This window comes from Mastomys coucha, unplaced genomic scaffold (genome assembly GCF_008632895.1).
Source record: "Mastomys coucha isolate ucsf_1 unplaced genomic scaffold, UCSF_Mcou_1 pScaffold22, whole genome shotgun sequence".
NCBI classification, from domain to species: domain Eukaryota; kingdom Metazoa; phylum Chordata; class Mammalia; order Rodentia; family Muridae; genus Mastomys; species Mastomys coucha.
In genome coordinates this window covers 157,120,909-157,141,840 of record NW_022196905.1, presented here as the reverse complement: position 1 = coordinate 157,141,840, position 20,932 = coordinate 157,120,909, and the positions used below count along the sequence as shown (strand labels likewise).

General features: G+C 44.8%; 2 protein-coding genes across 6 annotated transcripts in view; one reads left to right on the top strand and one right to left on the bottom strand.

Annotated features, from left to right (window-relative positions):
- The window catches only part of Rasa3 (RAS p21 protein activator 3), a 224,645-nt gene that overhangs the window by 29,059 nt on the left and 174,654 nt on the right, over positions 1–20,932 (top strand). The window lies entirely within an intron of this gene.
- The window catches only part of Cfap97d2 (CFAP97 domain containing 2), a 32,576-nt gene continuing 25,727 nt past the window's right edge, over positions 14,084–20,932 (bottom strand). Inside the window, exons 4-5 of one of the 5 annotated variants that reach the window (XM_031339147.1) lie at positions 19,047–19,206; positions 14,448–14,532 (exon numbers count right to left, since the gene is read on the bottom strand). In XM_031339147.1, the coding sequence (XP_031195007.1) occupies positions 14,488–14,532; positions 19,047–19,206 (205 nt within the window). In that variant the 3' untranslated portion in view covers positions 14,448–14,487. Of the gene's footprint in view, positions 14,533–18,918; positions 19,207–19,702; positions 19,943–20,932 lie in introns of those variants that run through there. The other 4 variants (XM_031339150.1, XM_031339145.1, XM_031339146.1 and 1 more) reach the window with 4 other exon arrangements.

Here is a 20,932-nt window from a genome sequence, read left to right as displayed (position 1 = left end):
ACTCCTGTTCCTAACTCATTCGCCTTCGTCTGGGAGGCGGTTAAAGGGATCTAGCGGGATTCCGTGCCTTCAAGGAGTGGCAGAGACGCTTCTGTAGCTACCCTTCTCCCCATCGGATATTTCTGAGACCGAATTTTTCTCTCTACAATCCTGGGTGGCCCAGAGCTGCCCCTGGGTACAAGACTGGCCTCTTACTTTCAGACTCCTACACACACACACACACACACACACACACACACACACACACACCGCACCCCTCCTTGAGTGCTGGAAATACAGATATGCATCACCACACAGGGCATTTTGTGTTTTAAAAATTCCATTCTGTGCACGTGTGTTGCCTTTTGAAAGTGTAGAGAGTGGCACCACTCAAATGTTCTGCTCTCCCTATGAGCAGTTGGCTGCATCCTTTTCTGTGAATGTACACACACATGTATGACAGGGTAATGTTTTAAGGATCTACACACACACTTTTTCTGTCTTTTCCATTTTTAGGTAGTGATCCAACTGTACTAATGGACTTGAGGTGGGTATGTGGCAAGATAAGAGTTGACCATATTTACAGTTGTTTCCATTCATTTTATGAATAGAATCATTTTATAAAGATGTTTACCATAGATGGTAAACATCAGAGACAGGAGTTTAATCTTTAAATCAGATATTATTCAGAGAGCTAGTTATCTGAGAAAATAGTGGATTAACATTCGAACTCCCTGTCTTTTATCTCATCTCTAGCCAAGACAGCCTTGTAAACAAAGGCAATTATTCCAAAGTGTAATATTGCCTCTGGCCATGAGGTCAGCCTTCCTCCTGAGATGATGCTTCTGTGTGTCTCCGTACGTCTCCTGCACTTCTTCCCCTTACCTCTCTGTGCATCTCGGTTTGCATCATCCTAAGGCTGCCAACACGTTCATTCTTCCAGTAGAGACCCTTGGAACAAACTAACCATTAGCAATGTGTATGTGCTGAGCTATTCTCAATATGTATTGCAGGTTCCTTTACTACAGTACGAATTACAAGTGTATGCTTACAGAATATTAAGGTGCCCCATCTGCCTCTCCTGTCTTCAGTGTATTCTCCTGAATTGTCTGAGTTTCCCATGATCTCTCTGTAAAGCCTACAGCAGTCCTATGGAGTTCCTCTTGTCCTTTGTCTTCCCAGATATAGCAACTACAACACATCACACCTACCATATCCTCCACTTCCCTTCTGTTCCGTAGTGTGCATAATTACAAACATATCTCCTTTTCTACAAAAAAGCTGAAAGGTACATTATTTCATTTGGAGACTTGCTTTGCTCATGAGAATCCTTTAAACACTTTTCCTCATCAGAAGCCACCTTGTTCTTTGTAATATTTTATAGCGTTCTCCAATCTGTGGCCGTAGGTCCCCTGTGACAGAGGAGAGCTACAAATGTGGCCCAACAGAATAATATAAACTTTCTTAAAACATTATGAGACTTGTATGTGGTTCGTTTTGTTTGTAACTCAGTTGTGCAGTTCTCAAGGGTGAACTCTGTGCCCCAGTGTCAACAATACCTGAATGTTTCTTGTTACCTCCATCAGAGTAGGCTGGGCTACGGTGCAGTTCAACAAACCCTTTATCTCTTACCTGAGGGTCTGTGATGCTTGAGGACTGGACCACTAGGTGCTCAGATATTTGGTGAAGTGGTACTCTTAAGTTTATTTGGGAAGGTGTATCTGGATGTGATTAATTTTGAACCAGTAGAGTAAAGCAGAGGCACTTCCCAGTGTGGGTGCACCTCTACATCCAACCTGTTAAAGACTAAACAGGATAAATTCAGTCTCTGCCCGGCTATTTGAGATGGGATGTAGTGTCTCTTTGCTGTGGACCCAGCCTGTGCTGGGGCTGGAACTCATATCACGAGCTCTTGTACTAATCACATCTTTTCTCACCGTGACTAGATAGCTGAGAAGAAGCAATGGAAGGGGGAAATGGAATACTTTAACTTATACTTTGCGGGGACATTGTCTGTCATGGCAGGGAAGGCATGCTGGCTAGGAGTGAGCTTGTCACCTTATATCTGCATCCGGGAAGCAGAGGGATATAAATGAGTGCCCGTGCTCAGTTCTAGTGCTTAACTTTTTGATTCAGTCCGAGACTCCAGTCTCCAGGGGAGTTCCGCCCACATTCAGGATGGGTCTTCCCTTTTCGGTTAAATCTTTCTGGGCAGGCCGGGCAGTGGTGGTGCGGAGACTCCAGTCTCCAGAGGAGTTCCGCCCACACTCAGGATGGGTCTTCCCTTTTCGGTTAAATCTTTCTGGGCGGGCCGGGCAGTGGTGGTGCACGCCTTTAATCCCAGCTCTTGGGAGGCAGAGACAGGTGGATTTCTAAGTTCGAGGCCAGCCAGGTCTACAGAGTGAGTTCCAGGACAGCCAGGGCTATACAGAGAAACCCTGTTTCAAAAAACAAAAACACACAGACAAAAAAATCTTTCTGGGCATATTTTCACAGACATACGAAGAGATGTGTTTCTATGATGGTTCTGAATTCAGACCAGTTGACAATCAAGACTAACTACCCTGGGCCTCCCGTTGGCTGGCTGAATATAGATCCCAGGATCTTGCAGCATCGATAATTGTGTGAATCAATTTCTATGCTCTTCTTTTTCTTTCTTTCTTTTTTCAAGTCTCTCTTCTCCTCCACTCGCTCCCCCCTGTTTCACTGGGAAACCTAAATCCATACAGTGACCATTTTCTGCAGGAAGAAGAACATGAGCTCTCTGAGCTGGCAGTATAACCTCTCCTTTCCTTTTAGTGGTAATGGTGAGAACGGGATAGAAACTGGTCAGGCCGTTTTAAGGCAAGGAGTTCAGAAACCATCAGTCTGTGACCAGAAGGCAAAAGTGTCCTTGCCAGAGGCCAGAAATGCCAAAAATGTTTGGGCACTACCCTAGTTTTCTTTTCTGATGCTGTGATAAATACCATGACCCAAAACAATCTGATGCTGTCTCAGTTGGGGCTTCTATTGCTGTGATAAAATACCACGACCAAAAGCCATTTGGTGAGAAAAGGGCTTCTTGCATTTTATATGTCCTGATCATGGTTCATCGTGAAGGGGAGACAGGGCGAGAACCAATACCATGGCTGTGGAAGAGTGCCTCTTGCTGGCTCGCTCATCCTGCTTTCTTAGAGCATCCAGGACCACCTGCCCAGTGCTAGCACAGCTCTCCTTGAGATGAATCCTCTCACATCAGCCATCAATCAAGAAGGTGCCCCTCCCCCCAGGATTTTGAACAGGTCAATCTGATCTAGGCACTTCCTTCTTCCAGAGCGACTATGAACTGTGTCAAGTTGTGAGCTGAAGCTTACTATGTCAGGGGCTCTATGTTGTTAGTTTTTGGTTTGTTAGTTTGTTTTCTAAGATTTATGTATTTTTACTTTACATGCTTTTGCCTTCATATATGTTTGTGCACCATGTGTGTGCAGTAGCCATAGAAACCAGGATATTGGATCTTCTGAAACTAATTACAAACTTGTTAATCGCCAAGTGCAGTGGTTCTCTCCCTCATCCAGTTCCTCATGTTGTGGTGACCGCCAGCCATGTCTGAGCTGCCGCTTATTTGATATAAGTAACCAATAAGATTACCAGGATACCTAATATTTTCTGTCCTCCAGAGTTGTTTTCTTATTTTATTTTTACGTGTATGGGTGTTTCACTGTCACACTTGTCTGTGCCAACATGTGCATGCAGTGCCTACAGAGTCCAGTAGAGGGCATCAGATCCCTTGGAACTAGAGTTAAAGATGGTTGCCAGCCAGCTGTAAGTCCTGAGGTAGCAGGCCGGTCCTCTAAGTGCTCTCAACTGTGGCGCCATCTCTCCAGGCCTTCAATACATTTTTTTAAAAGCCATTTTTTTTTTTTTGAAAAAAAGATTTAAATCGTGAATTTAGCTTGGTATAATCTCTTAGTAAGACAATCACGTCGACAATTTCCTAGCTATGTTTGCAGCTCTTACCTCCCTGTTTTGTTCTGTCCACCCAGGCCCCAGTTGTCTTAACTTATTAAAAGCTTTGTTGCAAATGTCATCAAGTGAAAATGATATCTTGGAAGCACTTAATTACTTAGTTTATCTTTTCTTTTCCTGATCTCCATAGTGGTCACCAGGGTCTATCCTATGGTTTCATTGAGACTGTTGTAACATTTGACTGGATTGGATACAACTATACTTCTGAATGTTTCATTACAAAATGTCTACATTACCCTGGCTATCCTGGAACTCACTATATAGACCAGGCTGGCCTCAAACTCACCTACTTCTGCTGGGATTCAAAGTGTCTCTCTCCACACTTGGCCCTATTTAAAAATCTTAAGGTTCTTCAAATAGTAACAGTAGCCACACAAGAATGCCCTCCCAGTTCCTTTCCAAGTTCCATTCTGTTAGGGGCTCCTGCCATCCTGTGGGGTACCAGCCTAGTTTTCAAGCCTTTGCATGAGGGAGCGGCCCTCATCTCAACTTCATGTTCTGGGACACTACTGACACCACATCATGTATTCTTGATGATAGTAAAATCTCTTCCAATAGGTTCTGGAATATTCTGTCTCTCTTTTGATGTGAGCCCTTGGTTAAGTTTCCTGGACTTAACCTGATGACACACATAAGGCAGAGAGGACATTATAGCTAAGAACACAGGAATGCCAGTCTGGCCTTGTGTATTAGCAGGCAGCCTCCTTTCTCTATGCTTCTCAGGGACAATGACCTGGTGGGGTGACTGTGGCTGTCTATGCAAGAGACATTTTGTTGGGCTGAGGGAGCCCTGGGAGTTTGCTAATCTCTTCATTCTTCTGCCATCTTGATACTGCATGCCAGTGGAACTGCGGTAGTGCCTGAGCAAGCCACGCTGTCTAGATATAGCATCTGTCATACACAGTGCCTTCCTTGACGCAAAGAGCTCCTTTTACGCTATCTGCAGGCCATGAAGATTGTTATATACATGCTCTCATAAGACTTTGTGAAGACAACCAATTTGGTTGGCTATCCTGAGGTCGTCTCTTTGCAAAAGCCAGCAGAAATGCATTTTTGTTAGGTTTTGGTTTTTGCTTTTTGTTTGTTCTACCTTGTTACCTGTCTGAACAAATCAAATCAAATCGATAGAGTGACACCACAGCCTAGATAAGCAGATGTGTGCTTTGTTATCAGCTTGTCGTTGATAATCTTGATTCTAATGTCAAATTCAGGAAAGCACTTTGTGATATAAGATGTTCTTACCCATCCTTTCTCCGGCAAGTTTTAGTCTTGCACTCAGCTCCTCTCCAGGGATGGTGATGGAAGAGACACATTCACAGCCACCAGAGTAGAAAACTTGGAAGCTTTTCAGAGGGCTGGTCATAGATCTGAAATAGTGTGTGTGTGTGTGTGTGTGTGTGTGTGTGTGTGTGTGTGTGTTAGTAAGAGAGGGACAACAGAAGTGAAAAACTGTGTGATCAGCCTGTGTGGTGTGGTGTCTGTGGGGGGCGTATATCTTTGTGATGTTTGCGGTCTGTACGGGGATCTCCGTGGATAACCGGTGCATGTGACATAGTGTCTATGGGAGGTATCTTTGTAGTGCTTGTGATCTGTATGTGCTGAGTGGTGTCTATAAGGGCTATCTTTATTACATGTGTGATCGGCAAGTGTTGTGTGGCATCCAGGGGGTATCTTTGTGATCACACACAACAAAGGCCTTGACACAGACATATGACAATCATCATACCACACACATGTACCACAGAGATGCCCCTCCTCAGATACGGTATGACCCACTGATTACACCCCTCACAAATACCCATCTCTCCACAGATATGGTAGAGCCCATCAATAACACACATTACAAATATTCCCTACACAGAACACAGTACTACCCACTGATCATGTGCAGCACACAGAGACACACACAGAGATACCACACTGTACATACTAATTTCACACATCACATAGCAGAGAGCCCTCCATGCACACAGGGACTATACCACTACTGATCACACCTCCCACAGGTAACACCACACCAACTCATCACAGACACACAACAACCCTACCAGGAGCACATACATCACTCAGCACATAGACACTACCATCCATACTACACACTGCTCACACATGCACCACAGAGACAAAACACTTACACACAAATATAGTACTGCTTATTGGTCATTTATACTTACTGCATAGACATTCCTTAGATACCACATTGCACACACTGGTCATACAAATCTACATGATATATATATATATATATATATATATATATATATATATATACACACACACACACCCCTCCCAGATACCACACTACACACACTAATAATGCATACAGCATTAGCATTTTTCCTAGATACTATACCATACACATTGATCATACACACCACAGATATATCTCCAGATACTATACTTTACATACTGGTCATGCACCCCACATCCTAAAGAGTCATTCCCACAGATACTATATTATACAAAATGATTATACACATCATGAACTGTGCTGGATAGTTCTATGTCAACTTGACACAAGCTAGAGTCACTGGAAAGGAGTGAACCTCAATTAAGAAAGCACCTCTGTAAGATGAGGCTGTAGGCAAGTCTGCAGGGCATTTTCTTGGTGATTGATGAGGGAGGGCTCAGCCCATTGTGGGTGTGGTCATCCGTGGGCTGGTGGTCCTGGGTTCTATAAGAAATCAGACTAAGTAAGTCATAAGGAACAAGCCAGTAAGTAGCAGTCCTCCATGGCCTCTAGATCAGCTCCTGTCTCCAGGTTTTTACTCTTTCTGAGTTTCTTTTTCTTTCTTTTTTTCTTTTTCTTTTTTTTTCTTTTTCTTTTTTTTTTCTTTTTTGGTTTTTCAAGACAGGGTCTCTCTGTGTAGCCCTGGCTGTCCTGGAACTCACTCTGTAGACCAGGCTGGCCTTGAACTCAGAAATCTGCCTGCCTTTGCCTCCCAAGTGCTGGGATTAAAGGCGTGTGCCACACCGCCCAGCCCCTGTCTGAGTTCCTGTCCTGACTTCCTTCAGTGGTGAACAGTGATGTGGAAGTGGAAGCTAGATAAACCCTTCCCTCCCCGACTTGCTTTTGGTCATGGTGTTTCATTGCAGCAATAGACACCCTAACTAAGACAAGTTGGTATCAGGAGTGGGGTTTTTGTTTTGACAGGCCTGAGCGTGTTGTTTGGGAAGGATTATGAAAGGACTTTGGAACTCTAGGTAGAAATGCCACTGAGTGTTGAGAGCTCAGTGAGCTGTTCTGTGGGAGCTTGGATGATGGGATTGTTGAGAGCAGTGCAGGTGATGGAGGCCTGGCTTGTGAAGCTTCAGAGGGACGTTTAAAGGCTCCACTGGGGCCACTTGTAATTTTGAATTAGACTCTGTGGTTCTAGTTAGCTGGGGCTGAAGAATCCTCTGTGATTAACAAGACACTAGAACTACTGATGTGAAAGCTATGTTTTGCTGGGATAAACCATGCTGGTTAGCTGGAGCTGAGAACTTAATGGTGATTGAGAAGAACCAGCACTGATGAGTGAAATCTTCTAGAGAGTGTTTCCTGAGAGTCAGCACAGGGGCTGTGTTCCAGACATGGCCAAGTTTGTATCTTGTGTTGTCAGCTGAACTTGGTAGTAGTGTAAGAGTCATGCAGGTGGTGCTGGCTTTGAAGGTGTAAAGGGGCATGGAGAGCAGCTGAGGGTTAGCACTGTGTGACAGGTTTGAGGTTCCTGAGGAGAGGCCAGGGGAGGCTATTGGTGGAAGCACAGCCAAGTTGTAGAGGAAGACCCCAGCATTTTGGAGATTTCAGTACCATGGAATAACCACCAAGAACAGCAGCAGCAGTAGAGTGGAGCCAGCCTGAGCCTAGAAGTTGTGCTGCGTGTGCTGCAGAGGGCAGAGCTGGAGAGGTGACCCAGCCTGCGTGTGCTACAGAGGGCAGAGCTGGAGAGGTGACCCAGGTTCTTTGGAGGAGCCCAGAAGACTGTGAGTGAGCCCCAGACACTGGGCATTGCATCATTACACCACTTGCATTTTGTTTTGCTTTGATCTGATTGTGACTGCATCCTATCTTATCTTGTGAAGTAAGAAAGCAATTTAATTTTGATTTTTTTTTACATGAGTCTACAGTTGATGTGATATAAGCTAGAATCTTCTGAGAGGAGGGAGCCTCAATTGAGAAAATGCCTCTATAAGATCTGGCTGTAGGCAAGCCTGTAGGACATTTTCTTAATTAGTGATTGTTGGGGGAGGGCCCAGACCATTGGGCATGGTGCCATTCTTGGGCTGGTGGTCCTGGGTTTTATAAGATAGCAGGTTGAGCAAGCCATGATGAGCAAGCCAGTAAGCAGCATCCCTCCATGGCCTCTGCATCAGCTCCTGCATCCTGTCCTGACTTCCTTAGATGATGAACAATGAACTGTAGGTTGCTTTTGGCAATGGTGTTTCATCAGAACACTAGCAACCTTTACTAAGACACAAACCGTACCTCCAAATCCATGCGTGCCCCACACAGAGAACCACACTCTTCACATTTACTACACATGCCACATGCCACCAAACACACTTCACTGCCGGTGACCCTCCGGCATGCGTAGGGTTTCCAGGTCTAGAAGGCAGTGATGGTTGCATTGGTGGTTGTGATGGCTGGGGCAAAAGGAGCTTACTCTTGGTAATATTTACCTTTCTTAACTCTTTGCTATCCTAAGGCTAAACATTACTGGTTCCTAGGAATTAACTCCTGATGGGTTTTAGTAAGCACTAAAAAATTTAACTCTCTGGGCTTAAATAACCGCCAGGGAAACTAAACTCTTTGTTACTGTTCTGTGCTTAAATAAGCGCTAAATTCTGGTGAATTAACACAGGCTGTTTGGTGTGGAGAGAGGCGGATTGAGTGAAAGGATTTATTGCTAGTTCCCCTTTCTCTGGTGAGTCATCCAGAAGCCTCCCCTGGCCAGAGAACTCATTAACTCTTTCTGAACCAGAGAGAAAAGAATGGAAAGGAAAGAAGTCATTCACACAGACACCGCCCCCCCCACATACACAACACACACACACACACACACACACACACACACACACACACACTGGGTGAAGTGGAAATGGCTGCACCCATATATTTGGATGGATGAAAGGGTGACTGGATGAATGGGTGGATGGATGATGGATGGATGGATGGATGGATGGATAGGGCAGAGCCCCCCCCCCAAGACACCACTTCATTTCTTCTCTCTGACCTTTTTATACCTTCTTAGACAAAAGTTCTTTATAAAATTACCTTGTAGATAAGATGTTACACAAAAGGGGAGTTACAGAAGGGTGTTGATAGCAAGTTCAAAGCAGTATTTCATTCTATAAACTCATTATAAGTTCAAAGCAACAGTTTTACCTGGCCTCACTCTATCACAGCACACACATGTGGCTTCACCCTTGGATTTGACCTAGAATGAATGTTTTTCCTTGATCAAAAATTTGTCCTGGGGCTGGTGAGATGGCTCAGCAGGTAAGAGCACTGACTGCTCTTCCAAAGGTCCTGAATTCAAATTCCAGCAACCACATGGTGGCTCACAACCATCTGTAATGAGATCTGACACCCTCTGGTCAGATCTCTGACCCTCTGCTGGTGCATCTGAAGACAGCTACAGTATACTTTTTTATAATAATAAATAAATCTTTGGGCTGGATTGAGCAGAACTACTGGAGTGAGTGGGGTTGACCAGAGTGAGCAGAGGTCTTAAAAGTCAATTCCAACCAGATGAAGGCTCACAACTATCTGTACAGCTACAGTGTGCACTCATATACATAAAGTAAATAAATTAATTAAAAAATTGTCCCAAGCTGATTTCTCTTTTTATTGTAATTGTGAAAGCCCATTGAGTTCATTACTATGTAGCCTTTACTTAATATTCTATTCTTGATTCTAACTTTATTACATCCTTCTTATAAAACAACTAATACCATCTTTAAATCTTTCTTTCTAAAATTATTTTAATCAAATCATGGATTTTATAAAATCATTAATTCATCTAAACAGGATTAATTCATGAAAGCAAGTCTTTATGTTGATCTTCAGAAAGTCTGTTCAATAGGACGGGCCCCGGAGTCATCAGCATGTGTAATAGTGACAGTAGAGGCATACCTGATGAAGCAGTCCTGGGACTAAGTCTCTAGGGCCTTGCCTCTCTGAGCTCGTCAGTCTTAGGCTGTGCAGAATGGTGGGCCACCTCTAGGAAGGTCACCTGCTAGCCTGAGCCCTTCTTACACTGCTCCTGACACTTTACATAGTTCACATATAGCACATGAGTCACCTTAGGCATTATCACAACACATATAGCACACATCACATATAGCACACATCACATACTACATACTATACACATCACACACTCCATACTACACACATCACATACTACACACATCATACACTCCATACTGCACACATCACACACACCATTTTTCCCTATTCCGTATACTCTATCCCTTCCTATGCAACATACACTTCCACATACACCATACTTCACACTCTACACTTTACCCCAAATACACTCCATGTACACTGATACATATACCACATATATCATATCCTATATCACATGTATACCACACCACACTACTGACAACATGTACTGACACATTCCATATCCCCACACCATATGCATTACATACTTCATATTCACTAAACATACATATTACACCAGACACACACGAGTCACACTGACACACATACCAGGCACTTCTATACCATACTCACTACACTAAACACATGACACAGTATTTAAACCACACAACACATGTACCACACTTGTATAATACACACAACTCATAAAAACCTCATAGAACACATGCATGACATATACCACACAAAACCCACAAACCACATAAGCCACAGACAAACATACCCAATACATAACATAAATTATATATACACATAATATATACATTATATATCTATACATAACACATACATTATAGTTATACATGTGTGTGTATGCATCCAGGAGTTAAAGCCTGGCAAACTTCATGTACACTGAGTAACTGGGTTGTAGGAGCACGGAGAAAAGCTAATTTATTAGCAGTAGACTCTCCCCCAACCAGCTGCTGACACCAGATATTTGCATTTTGTTCTCACATACTTTAATAGCAACTCCTGCAAGGTGGAGGCCTACAAGGGCTCCTGCTGAGGAAAACACAGTTGCTGAACTGCTGACTAAGGTGAGGGACCGGTTTCACATCAGACTTCGACTTTATTAAGTATGAAGTACAAACTGGGGACAGGAACAGAAGCACACAGGGTGGCAGGAGGGGGTTTTCATCATGGAAAAGAGAGGGAGGGCAGGAGCAGTGGACACTTACGGAGGTGGGTCGGGACAGAGATACACTGGATGTTTGAAGGACTGCCCTGAGCGCAGTTTGACAAGTGCTCTCTCCTTTTGGCATGCTGTGGCTGGCGTCTGCACTAGAATGAGGCCTCTTACCTGTGGACCGTAGTGAGACATGCAGAGGGCAGAGTGAACAGCAGAGTTCCCTGCGCTGAGAAACCGCCAACCAGATCTCTGAGCAGGGAAGGAGTCAGCACAGTCAAAGGCCACAGGGTTCTAGAGATAATCGCCAATGACAGTGACCAGGTCTGTAGGCAACCTGTGTGACAAGAGTGTTCTGCTCTTGACTCTACAGAGAACGTACATTGTGTAGGCATGCAAGTTACCATGCAGACGAAAACACAAACAGAGAGGAAGCCAGGAGAGACATGGCTTTGGCTCGTACCCTGCCAGGTTGTATCAGGTTTAAGCAGTGATGTGAAAATGGAGTTTTGCATAAAGATTAGGTGATGATCTTGAAAGATCCCTGTGGGAGACCCCCACTCAAATCTCGGGAGGATGTACACCCAAGGAATCACGAGAGACCACATCTTGATGTAATTACAAGAGGTATATTTTAATTTCAGGACGCCCTGGTTCGGCACCACACCTATCTCACGCAGGAGATAGTGGAGCCGACCGTGAGGCTTAAAAGTTAGGGGTTTTTATAGGGAAAAGGTCTGAGGGAACAAAGGGATCAGTGTGGCTATACATGATTGGCTAGTTCAAATATTAACTATTACGTGCAGAACAGAGTGGAAAATTCCTAAGGTTGGTGTTAATCTGAGTCAACAAAGCATCTGACCTTAAACCATATCTGAGAGGACCAGATGGTCCATTACTTAGTGTCTGCCAGGCACGTCTTTGCAGGCCTAGGCCTTGGACATATCCTCGTTTGCCTAGACATGTTCTCCTCTATGTTTATAGTTTTATGTCTTCTTGACCTGCCAGCTCTTATGATATCTAACAAATTGTTTGCTCTTTCCCAGGCCTATGTGGCCAGTTTGTGATGGATTCTTAGGCCCATAACTTTTCTTCCTAGTCAGCACAGGTTTAAAGCTTTAATTTTTCCTTACAATCTTACCACGCTGCTTCCTGAACACGATTCCATGAAGATCCATGGGAACTCAAGTTCAATTTAAAGCTATTATTTTGTAGAAACTAATAGCCCAGACCTAATGCTGCCAAGAACTCCTGACTCGGCAAGTGATGAGCCTGGTGAGTGAGCCTTCAAATTCTTTAAATATGTCTTATTCTTTGACAGTTTCATAGATGTCTACAATATATTTGAGGTGTTTTATAGCTACCCCCACTATCCTCTCTCATCCCTCTCTCTCTCCTGCTGAAGGCCCTCTTCTTAGCAAGTCCTTTCCCACTTTTATCATTTTGTAAAGATTAATTTCATTGTAATTTTACATATATGAATGTATGAACCACATGCATACAGTGCCCATGGAAGCCAGAAAGAGGCGTTTAGTTCCCTGGAACTGGACATACAGAGGGCTGTGAAATCCTATGTAGGTCCTCTGGAAAAATAGACTGTGCTCCTAACCACTGAGTCATCTCTGCAGCCCCCTTTCATGTATTTCTGTGTGTGCATGTGTGTGTGTGTGTGTGTGATGTGCCTGGGTCCTCTGGAAAAATAGATGGTGTTCCTAACCACTGTTCCTAACCATCTCTCCAGCCCCATTTCATATCTGTGTGTTTGTGTGTATGTGTGTGCAAGTGTATTGGCCACTTTGTTGAATTGGAGTTACTTGCATGAACATAATGGAAGTTATCCACTGACTCCACATCACTGAAGAATGTGATACTCCCTTCCCCAGTAGCCATGAACTAGCAATGTCCTGCAGGGAAGGATGGGGCCTCATAGGCCCCTTCCCTAACCATGATTAAATGCTGACCAGCCCAACACCATGCATGTCTTGTGTAGATAACCACAGAGGTGCGCAGTTACGTCACAGCCAGAAAATGTCTTTTCGCTGCATACCTCTGGCTCTTGCATTGCTTTTACCCTTTCTAGGATATGCACTGACAGGATCCTTGCAGTCAGGGGAGCTAGCATTAAGCTTATTGACCTTCAAGTATGCATTCAAGAGTTTGAGCATTGCCGGGCAGTGGTGGCGCACGCCTTTAATCCCAGCACTTGGGAGGCAGAGGCAGGTGGATTTCTGAGTTCAAGGCCAGCCTGGCCTACAGAGTGAGTTCCAGGACAGCCAGGGCTACACAGAGAAAGCCTGTCTCAAAAAAACCATGTATGTTTGAGCAGGTGTACACACACATATACACACATACACACATACACACACACACACTCACACACTCACACACTCATAACAGGATAACTGGACTTCTCTCCCTGAAATGGCTGCTCCCAGCTTACATAGAGCATGCTCTTCTTCACTTCCGAGGCCCCAGAACCCCAAAGGTCTCTGCTGGATGAACAGATGGAAGTGTGCAAGAGGTCTTTTTTAGTTACATATGAGGCAGATAGGCTAGCAGCTTGCTGTTATATAATAGTTTAAATGTGGAATTTACCTGGAAGCAGGGAGAACAGGCAGCCTTGGGACTCTCACACACTCCTTAATTGCTCTGCAAGACTCGCTGACGCCTCACCTTTTTTGGGTCATGTATTCTGGATCTGGGTTAGAGATCTCAATTTGATTTATTTACATATTTGTATTTACATATTTGGTAAAATGACAGTCACAGAGGGTTTTTTGTTTTTGTTTTTGTTTTTTGTTTTTTGTTTGTTTTTATTCTTAAGAGAATTACAACCACCCAAAGTCATGGTAACTCAGAAAAGCATTAACAGCTAGGAAAAAAAACCTTCCTAGCTTCCAGTAACTTCCAGTGTTACTCTGCATAGTTTGTTTTTGGTTATCGGTTCAAGAAACACAATAAATAGCTGTGCTGTGTCATCTGGTGAAAGCTGTGACCACGAAGCTATGGAGTGCGGCGTCACAGTTCCTACAGTGGTCCCTGGAGGTCATGAAGCCAGCTCGGCCTCAGATGCTAGGCCACCAGTCCCAAGACCTGCACACTCCACCCCACCCCCACCTCCACCCCAGGGAGACACAGGAAGGCCTCATCGGAGCATCTGGGCCCTGGTCTTCTTTCGGTGGCTGGGTTCTTAGCCCTCACCCCTTCTGCTTCAGGCTGCTCATTCGGATGAGGCTGTGGCCTTGTGGGGTGTCACTTTCAGCCCCTGTGGGATAGGAATGTCACATTCCTTAAGCAAGAACAGGACAACAGGACAGTTCTCCAGAATGCACGGAGGATGGAGCACCTCCCTCGAGAACTTTTAAAAATTTAGAATACACTACATAATCTTTTGTTGTCGTTGTGTGAGGTTTTGTTCGTTTGAGACAAGGTCTTGCATAGCCCAGGCTGGCCTTGAACTTCCTATGGAGTCGAGTTTAACTTTGAATCCCAGATCCTGCTGCCCTCTGTCTCTCAGTGTTTGGCACCATGCTAGCTCATATCTTCATTTTATAGTGCTTAGACTGAAGTACAGTAACTCTGTATTATAAAAGCCACCCTTTAAAGTGAATACTTTTGTGGCTTAGGGATATTTAATACATGTATAGCGATAACTACAATATAACTTGAGAACATTATAACCACCAGCACTTCACAAACCATAATCCTTAACTATTTCCCCCCAAGTCTCCTGTCCCAGTTTCCAGGAGCCACCAGCCTTTTTGGCACTAGGGTTTGCCTGTCTGGGCATCTCCTACATGTGGCCTTCTGCATCTGACTCTCTCCCTGATGTCTCTAAGCTTCATCCAGGAGGTGGCAGTCCAAGGCTTCATGCTTTTATGGCAGGATAACATTCCACTGACAGACACGCCTCTTTTTTGTGTGCTCATCGATCAGTGTGCACACTAATGTTAAAATGCTGTCCAGGTACAGATGTGTGTACAGTTTCCTGTGTGTTTGTGGCCCCGGTTCTCTCCTCTACTTGGGCGTGCACTTGCTGTCTAATTTTTAGAGGAATCAGCAGTGTTTTCAAAGTAGGCACATCACCACAATGCCCCCCCCCCAGTCTCTCCACACACCCCACAAGCATCTGCAAACGCCATCTGCTCTTCAGGTCGGCTTAGTGAGTGAGTGTCAAGGGTGAAGTGTGAAGTCTCTTACTGGTATCACCTCCCACTTCCCCAAGAACACTGGATTTTTTTTAATGTGCTCATTGGTCATTTGTGTATCTTCTTTGGCTGTACAGTGATCAAATAATTTCTGCGATTCAGTTTTAGTGTTGAGACTGCATCAGCAGACTGACTGTTGGTTTCAAGGTATCACCTGAACTCCAGATTTTTGGCTCCATGTGATAGAAGTATGTGGTGATGAAGGACAGACACTGAACCTCGTTTTGTTTTGCTTTTTGTTTTATTTTGTTTTTTTCAGGGTCGGGAGCTTTATATATAGCCTATTGGCAAGTGCTGCTCACTAACCCTCACATGGGTGCACATGGGTGCAGGAGATAAGGTGTACCTGTCTTTACTGATGCTGGGGATTACAGACCTGTCTTGAAGAGCTTAGAGCATGTCTATTGCTCCGCTGTTCAGGAGGAGTTCGTTCATTTGGCTTTCTCATTGTGATCATTTCTGGTTTTCTTTGTTTTCTGGTGTTGGTGTGGGGATGGCAGAGGTTGTGTGCTTCAACCAACCTAAGCCACAGGAAGCAGCGAGAAGGCCACAGGAAGCAGCAAGAAGGCCGCCGAAAGCAGCGAGTCGGCCAGTGGGCTGGTGGATGCTTTAGAGATATCTTCCTGACAGCATAGTGTTTTCTGTTATGGGAAGTAGGAAGCAAACAGCCATGTGGGGAAGCTGCTCAGGTGTTGAGGAGAGGGTGGTCTTCTCTGGCAATGCCTGAGGGAGGCTCAGGGCCAGCAAAAGTTGGAGATCAAGCTGGTCAGCCAGCAGGGTACATTCCAGGCTTCTAGTCCTATAAAATGGAGTCCTATCCTTTCTCACACCTGCCACTTTCAGATAACATAATGTGTGTGTTTCAGATTACGTGTGTGTGTGTGTGTGTATGTGTGTGTGTGTGTGTGTGTGTGTGTGTGTGTGTGTAAAATTTTACTTCTATAAAAGGCTGGGGTACCTGTAAGACATGGTGGCACACAATTTTAAAAATTCCAGGACTTGAGAAACTGAGGCAGGCAGATCTCTGGGAATTCAAAGCTAGCCTCATCTACAGGGTAAGAACCTGTCTCAAAACAAAACACAAAAGGCCAAGTCATCTAAGAACAAGGCCTTCCATATCTGGTGCAGCCTGGAGCCCCGTGCCCCTCACTCTCTCCCGTGGACACACAGAGCTAAGGTTCTGGACATGCCTAAGATGGACTTAAAGGCTCTGGACAGGAAGCTGCCTCCGACCACAGCACAAAGCTGTTTCCTCTCTTTCATGAAAAGGAAAGAACTCCAGAGCCACCGACCATCACCCGTAGGCCCAGAGGTGAACACTGGAGGAGGTAGGGTTGCCTTGAAGAATCTCCCCCACCCCCTGCCCACCCCCGGGGAGCCACTGCAGGGTGTACTTGTCCATGAGCCAAGCTGGCAACATCCTACATGGAGTGTGGAGTGTGGGTGCTAGCTGCAGGGGACTGTTTCCAAGTGGAGTAGCCTTCCCTAGGTCTCTGTCTTAGCCTCTCGCTAACTCATCCCACAGCCTCACGACTTCCTTTCTGTAAAGTAGGGAAAGCAAGATATTCCCAGTGAGAAAATGAATGGCTGAACAGAGAGGAGCGTTCCTTCCAAGCATTGTCTAGATATTTTCATCAGAAAATATAAAAATAGCCCTGCAAAAATCAACCTCATGAAAAGGACAGGAGAATAACAAAACCAACAACCAGGAGAACCAGAAAGGAGAGAAAACACAGTACGCAGTAAACGCTCTGGACTCGCGAAAGTAAAAGTCCTCGTTACCCTTAAAGGCGGCCTAAACAAAGCCAGTGCAGAAGCATAGACAATAAGGCAGAAAAGCGTAGCAGAGGTGGTAATAATTTTTAAAAAGTTTTAAAAACTTCCAATATATTTGAGGAAAAAAGTGAAAAATTCACTTTGAATCCAGACAGGGTATGCATGCTGGTAATCTTAGAAATAGGGAGGCAGAGGTAGAAGGATTTGGGTTCAAGACCAGTCTGACCTTCATAGTGAATTTCTGTCTAAAAAAAAAAATTTCTTTGATAACCAATTTTACACAATGTCAATGCCTTATTTTCTTTCTTTCTTTTCTTTTCTTTTTTTTTTAAAAAGATATTATTATTATATATAAGTACACTGTAGCTATCTTCAGACATACCAGAAGAGGGCGTCAGATCTCATTACGGGTGGTTGTGAGCCACCATGTGGTTGCTGGGAATTGAACTCAGGACCTTTAGAAAGAGCAGTCAGTGCTCTTAACCTCTGAGCCATCTCGCCAGCCCCTTATTTTCTACAGTAGCAAATGCTAATGCTCTGTAATTAAAACCAAGGTTCGAAACTTAAACGTTCAGGTTTTCAATGAAGTTACAAAGCAGGTTAAATTCCCCTAATGCTTTGCTGCTTAGTAATTGCTTCTTCTTATACATCTTTGCAAATGTACTTGCCCTCATGCCTCAGGGACTTAGAAGAAAATAATAGGAGGGCCATATGCTCAAAAGTACTATAAGAGCTAAGTTTAGTGCTTGTGGGGAAAGTGGGGACCAAGAGGCCAGGTGTCCCTGGGAGGGGTCTGAGGGATGGAATCTTTGGGCTGGGTCTTGATCAGGGCAGGTTCTATGTCCTAGAATACTTATTTTGCTATCTGTATTTTCTCCTAGAATAGACTTGGTTCTGAAAACAGCACCCTGGTTCAGGACAGTAAGTGACAATTAAAAACCCCTCATAGCTGATTCATTGGGACATCTGTAAGGATGATGACGACAGAACTGAATTGCTCTTCATTCTCAGTTAGGAATTTGCCAGTGATTTGGGTTAGATGGAGAGAAAGGGTTTAGAGTATCAAGTTTTCTGGCAAATTCTTCCCAGTTACAGATTTTTATTTTTGGTCCTGGATTCTGAGTGGAACAGCTACCTCAGGTTGTCACACGGTTTCATAATGAGGTTTGGTGGACACAACCTGATCAAGTCACTGATTTCACCACACTCTCCCCTGAACCTATAACCAATCAGCCGAAATCATTTTTATCTCTGTGTAAATTTGGGAAGAAAGAAGGGACCATTCCTATGGTTTCTATGATTTGAGGCATTTACTCACAGAGTAATTTACCAAAGGCATTGGACAGCCAAGAATCCGGGAGCACATGCGCAGTGACTCTGATGGAGTTAGGAACTTTAGATAGCTGCACATTCACAAGAAAGTGTAGCAGGAAAGGCGGGGTTACCTCTGTGTAAACACGGGGGGGGGGTGGTGAGGCGGAGGGGCAGAGGGGCACAGGGGCGCACAGCCACAAAAGCATCTCCTGGAGGAGGACCTAATTGAGGACCGCCTGAGAGATCAAGGATTGCGGGCACAGACAACGCCAGCCAATCAGAAACTACTGTTTAGAAGAGATGCTTTCTTGGGACCCATGGGACGTGGGCGGAATGTACTACAGGCGCTTGCTGCAGTGTTTCTCAGCTGCTCCTGGAGTCTGTGTCATTGACTCTGTTACCTCACCTCCGACCCCCAAGGGCAGGTGGAGTCGGGTGGTGAGTTGTCCAGGACACAGACAACAGACAGTGCTGCAGGTACCTTTCTCCTGGTATGTCTGCGCTTGCAGGGATGTCTGGCCACAGCTACCCGCTGTCTCTGTGCCCCATACCAGGGCGCCGAGCTTCTGAGTCTCTCCTGGATGACTTGATTTTGTTTTTGCACTTTCACAAATGCCTGTTCTCTCTTCTTCCTGTTTAGACTCCAGAAAGAATACACTCATTCTTTCAAACACCACGATTATGGGACAGAGAGCTTCCTCTGCACTCACAAAGGGAGCTCACGTGGCCTCAGGCTTGCAGGCTTTAGCTAATATCAGGGCTCTTGTTTGTTTCCCATAGAGAAACATTCAACAAACATCCTCCCCGTCCCTGTACTAGGATGCCTCTGCCCACCGGGAGTGGGCACTGAGCTCAGGAGGTGATGATGCCATGCGCCTAGGGGAGAGTTGAGATGGCATCCAGGAGGCAATGCTGGTCAGAGTCTCAAAAGGAGAAGAGGGTTGACAGCGAGAAGAGGAGGAAGGCCCAGCGCTCATGAGGAGAAGCATGGCAGCAGAGCCTGAGGAGCTGTATCTGTGTAGAAAGTGCTAAATGCTTCAACCCGACTACAGTCGCATGCATATTTTAGAAAGATCATTCTGGAAGAATCAACCTAACGGGGCTTACAAGGTGGGGCTTGTGTGGGTCAGCTTGGGGTGCGTGCAGTTCACATACTGTAGCTTCTTCTCTTGATGCGATAGATATCCTACATATTCCTTCATGTTTATGTGTCCTCGTGACAATGTATAGAACCTTTCAATAGCGTTTATTTTGTCTCTATTTAATCCTGTCACCGATTTTGCTGGTGGCATGTTCAAGGAGTCCCACCTTTTCCTTCAGGGGTCCTTCTCTGGGTGGCTTGCTTGCATTCTCTATTTTCTGCTAAGTTTTGGGTCTCTGCAGACGTGAATATAAATTGTTTTTGTTTTAAAACATAATCATTGTAATCTTACTAGTAGTGACCAAAAACAAACCAAAATGCTCATTGATAGGTGAAATGAATAGAATTTGGCCTCTAGGAGAGGATGTCACTCAGCAGCCCAAGGTTGACCCAACGCTCTCCTCAACAATGCCAAACTAGACAGGTGTGGTGGTGCACACTTTTAATTCTAGCACTCAGGAGGCAGAGTCAGGGAGATCTCTGTGAGTTAAAGGTCAGCCTGGCCCACATAGCGAGTTCCAGGAGAGTCAGGGCTATGCAGAGACCCTGTCTTCAAAAAACAAACCAATGTCATTCTGCAGAACGTGCCTGCAGTCTCAGGGCCAACCACATCCAGTGTGGCCTCCCGGGCCTGGCTCTCAGGAGGATTCCTGACCGGCACCAGAGGAATCAGGAACAAGGGCTGTTGTGTCACTAAGGAGATGGGTTCAGTGTGGGGCATATCAAACCACTAAACTGTATCCCTTAACTGTAAGACACTGCTTATCAAGTGCCAAGAGTATCTCAATGAAGATAGAAAAGTTATATAGTTAAAAGTTGTATAGTTTCTCTAGAACTGTTGGCTTTTCTTTTTCTTAATAAGATATCTGGCTATATTAATACTATCTAGTTTTCTGTGTCCTTGAAACACACGTGATTCCCCAAATTAGCAGCTTCATTCATGGCACCTCTGCCCCTTCCCTGAATCAGATAGCTTGCCTGTGGTTTAGCTTATTATGAATCTGGAAGTTTCTCTAAAGGGTTAAAGAGTCCAGGCTATCTGCAGAAAAGCCTGCATTGCAGTGACCCTGGACAGTCACCTTCATGACTGCACTCAAAGGGAAAGTCTCCAGCCATCTCCCGGGGCACGTGACTCCCAAGGAAAGACTCCAGCGATCCTGGGGCACGTGGCACAAAAGAAAGACTCCAGCGATCTCCCGGGGCACGTGGCCCCCAAGGAAAGACTC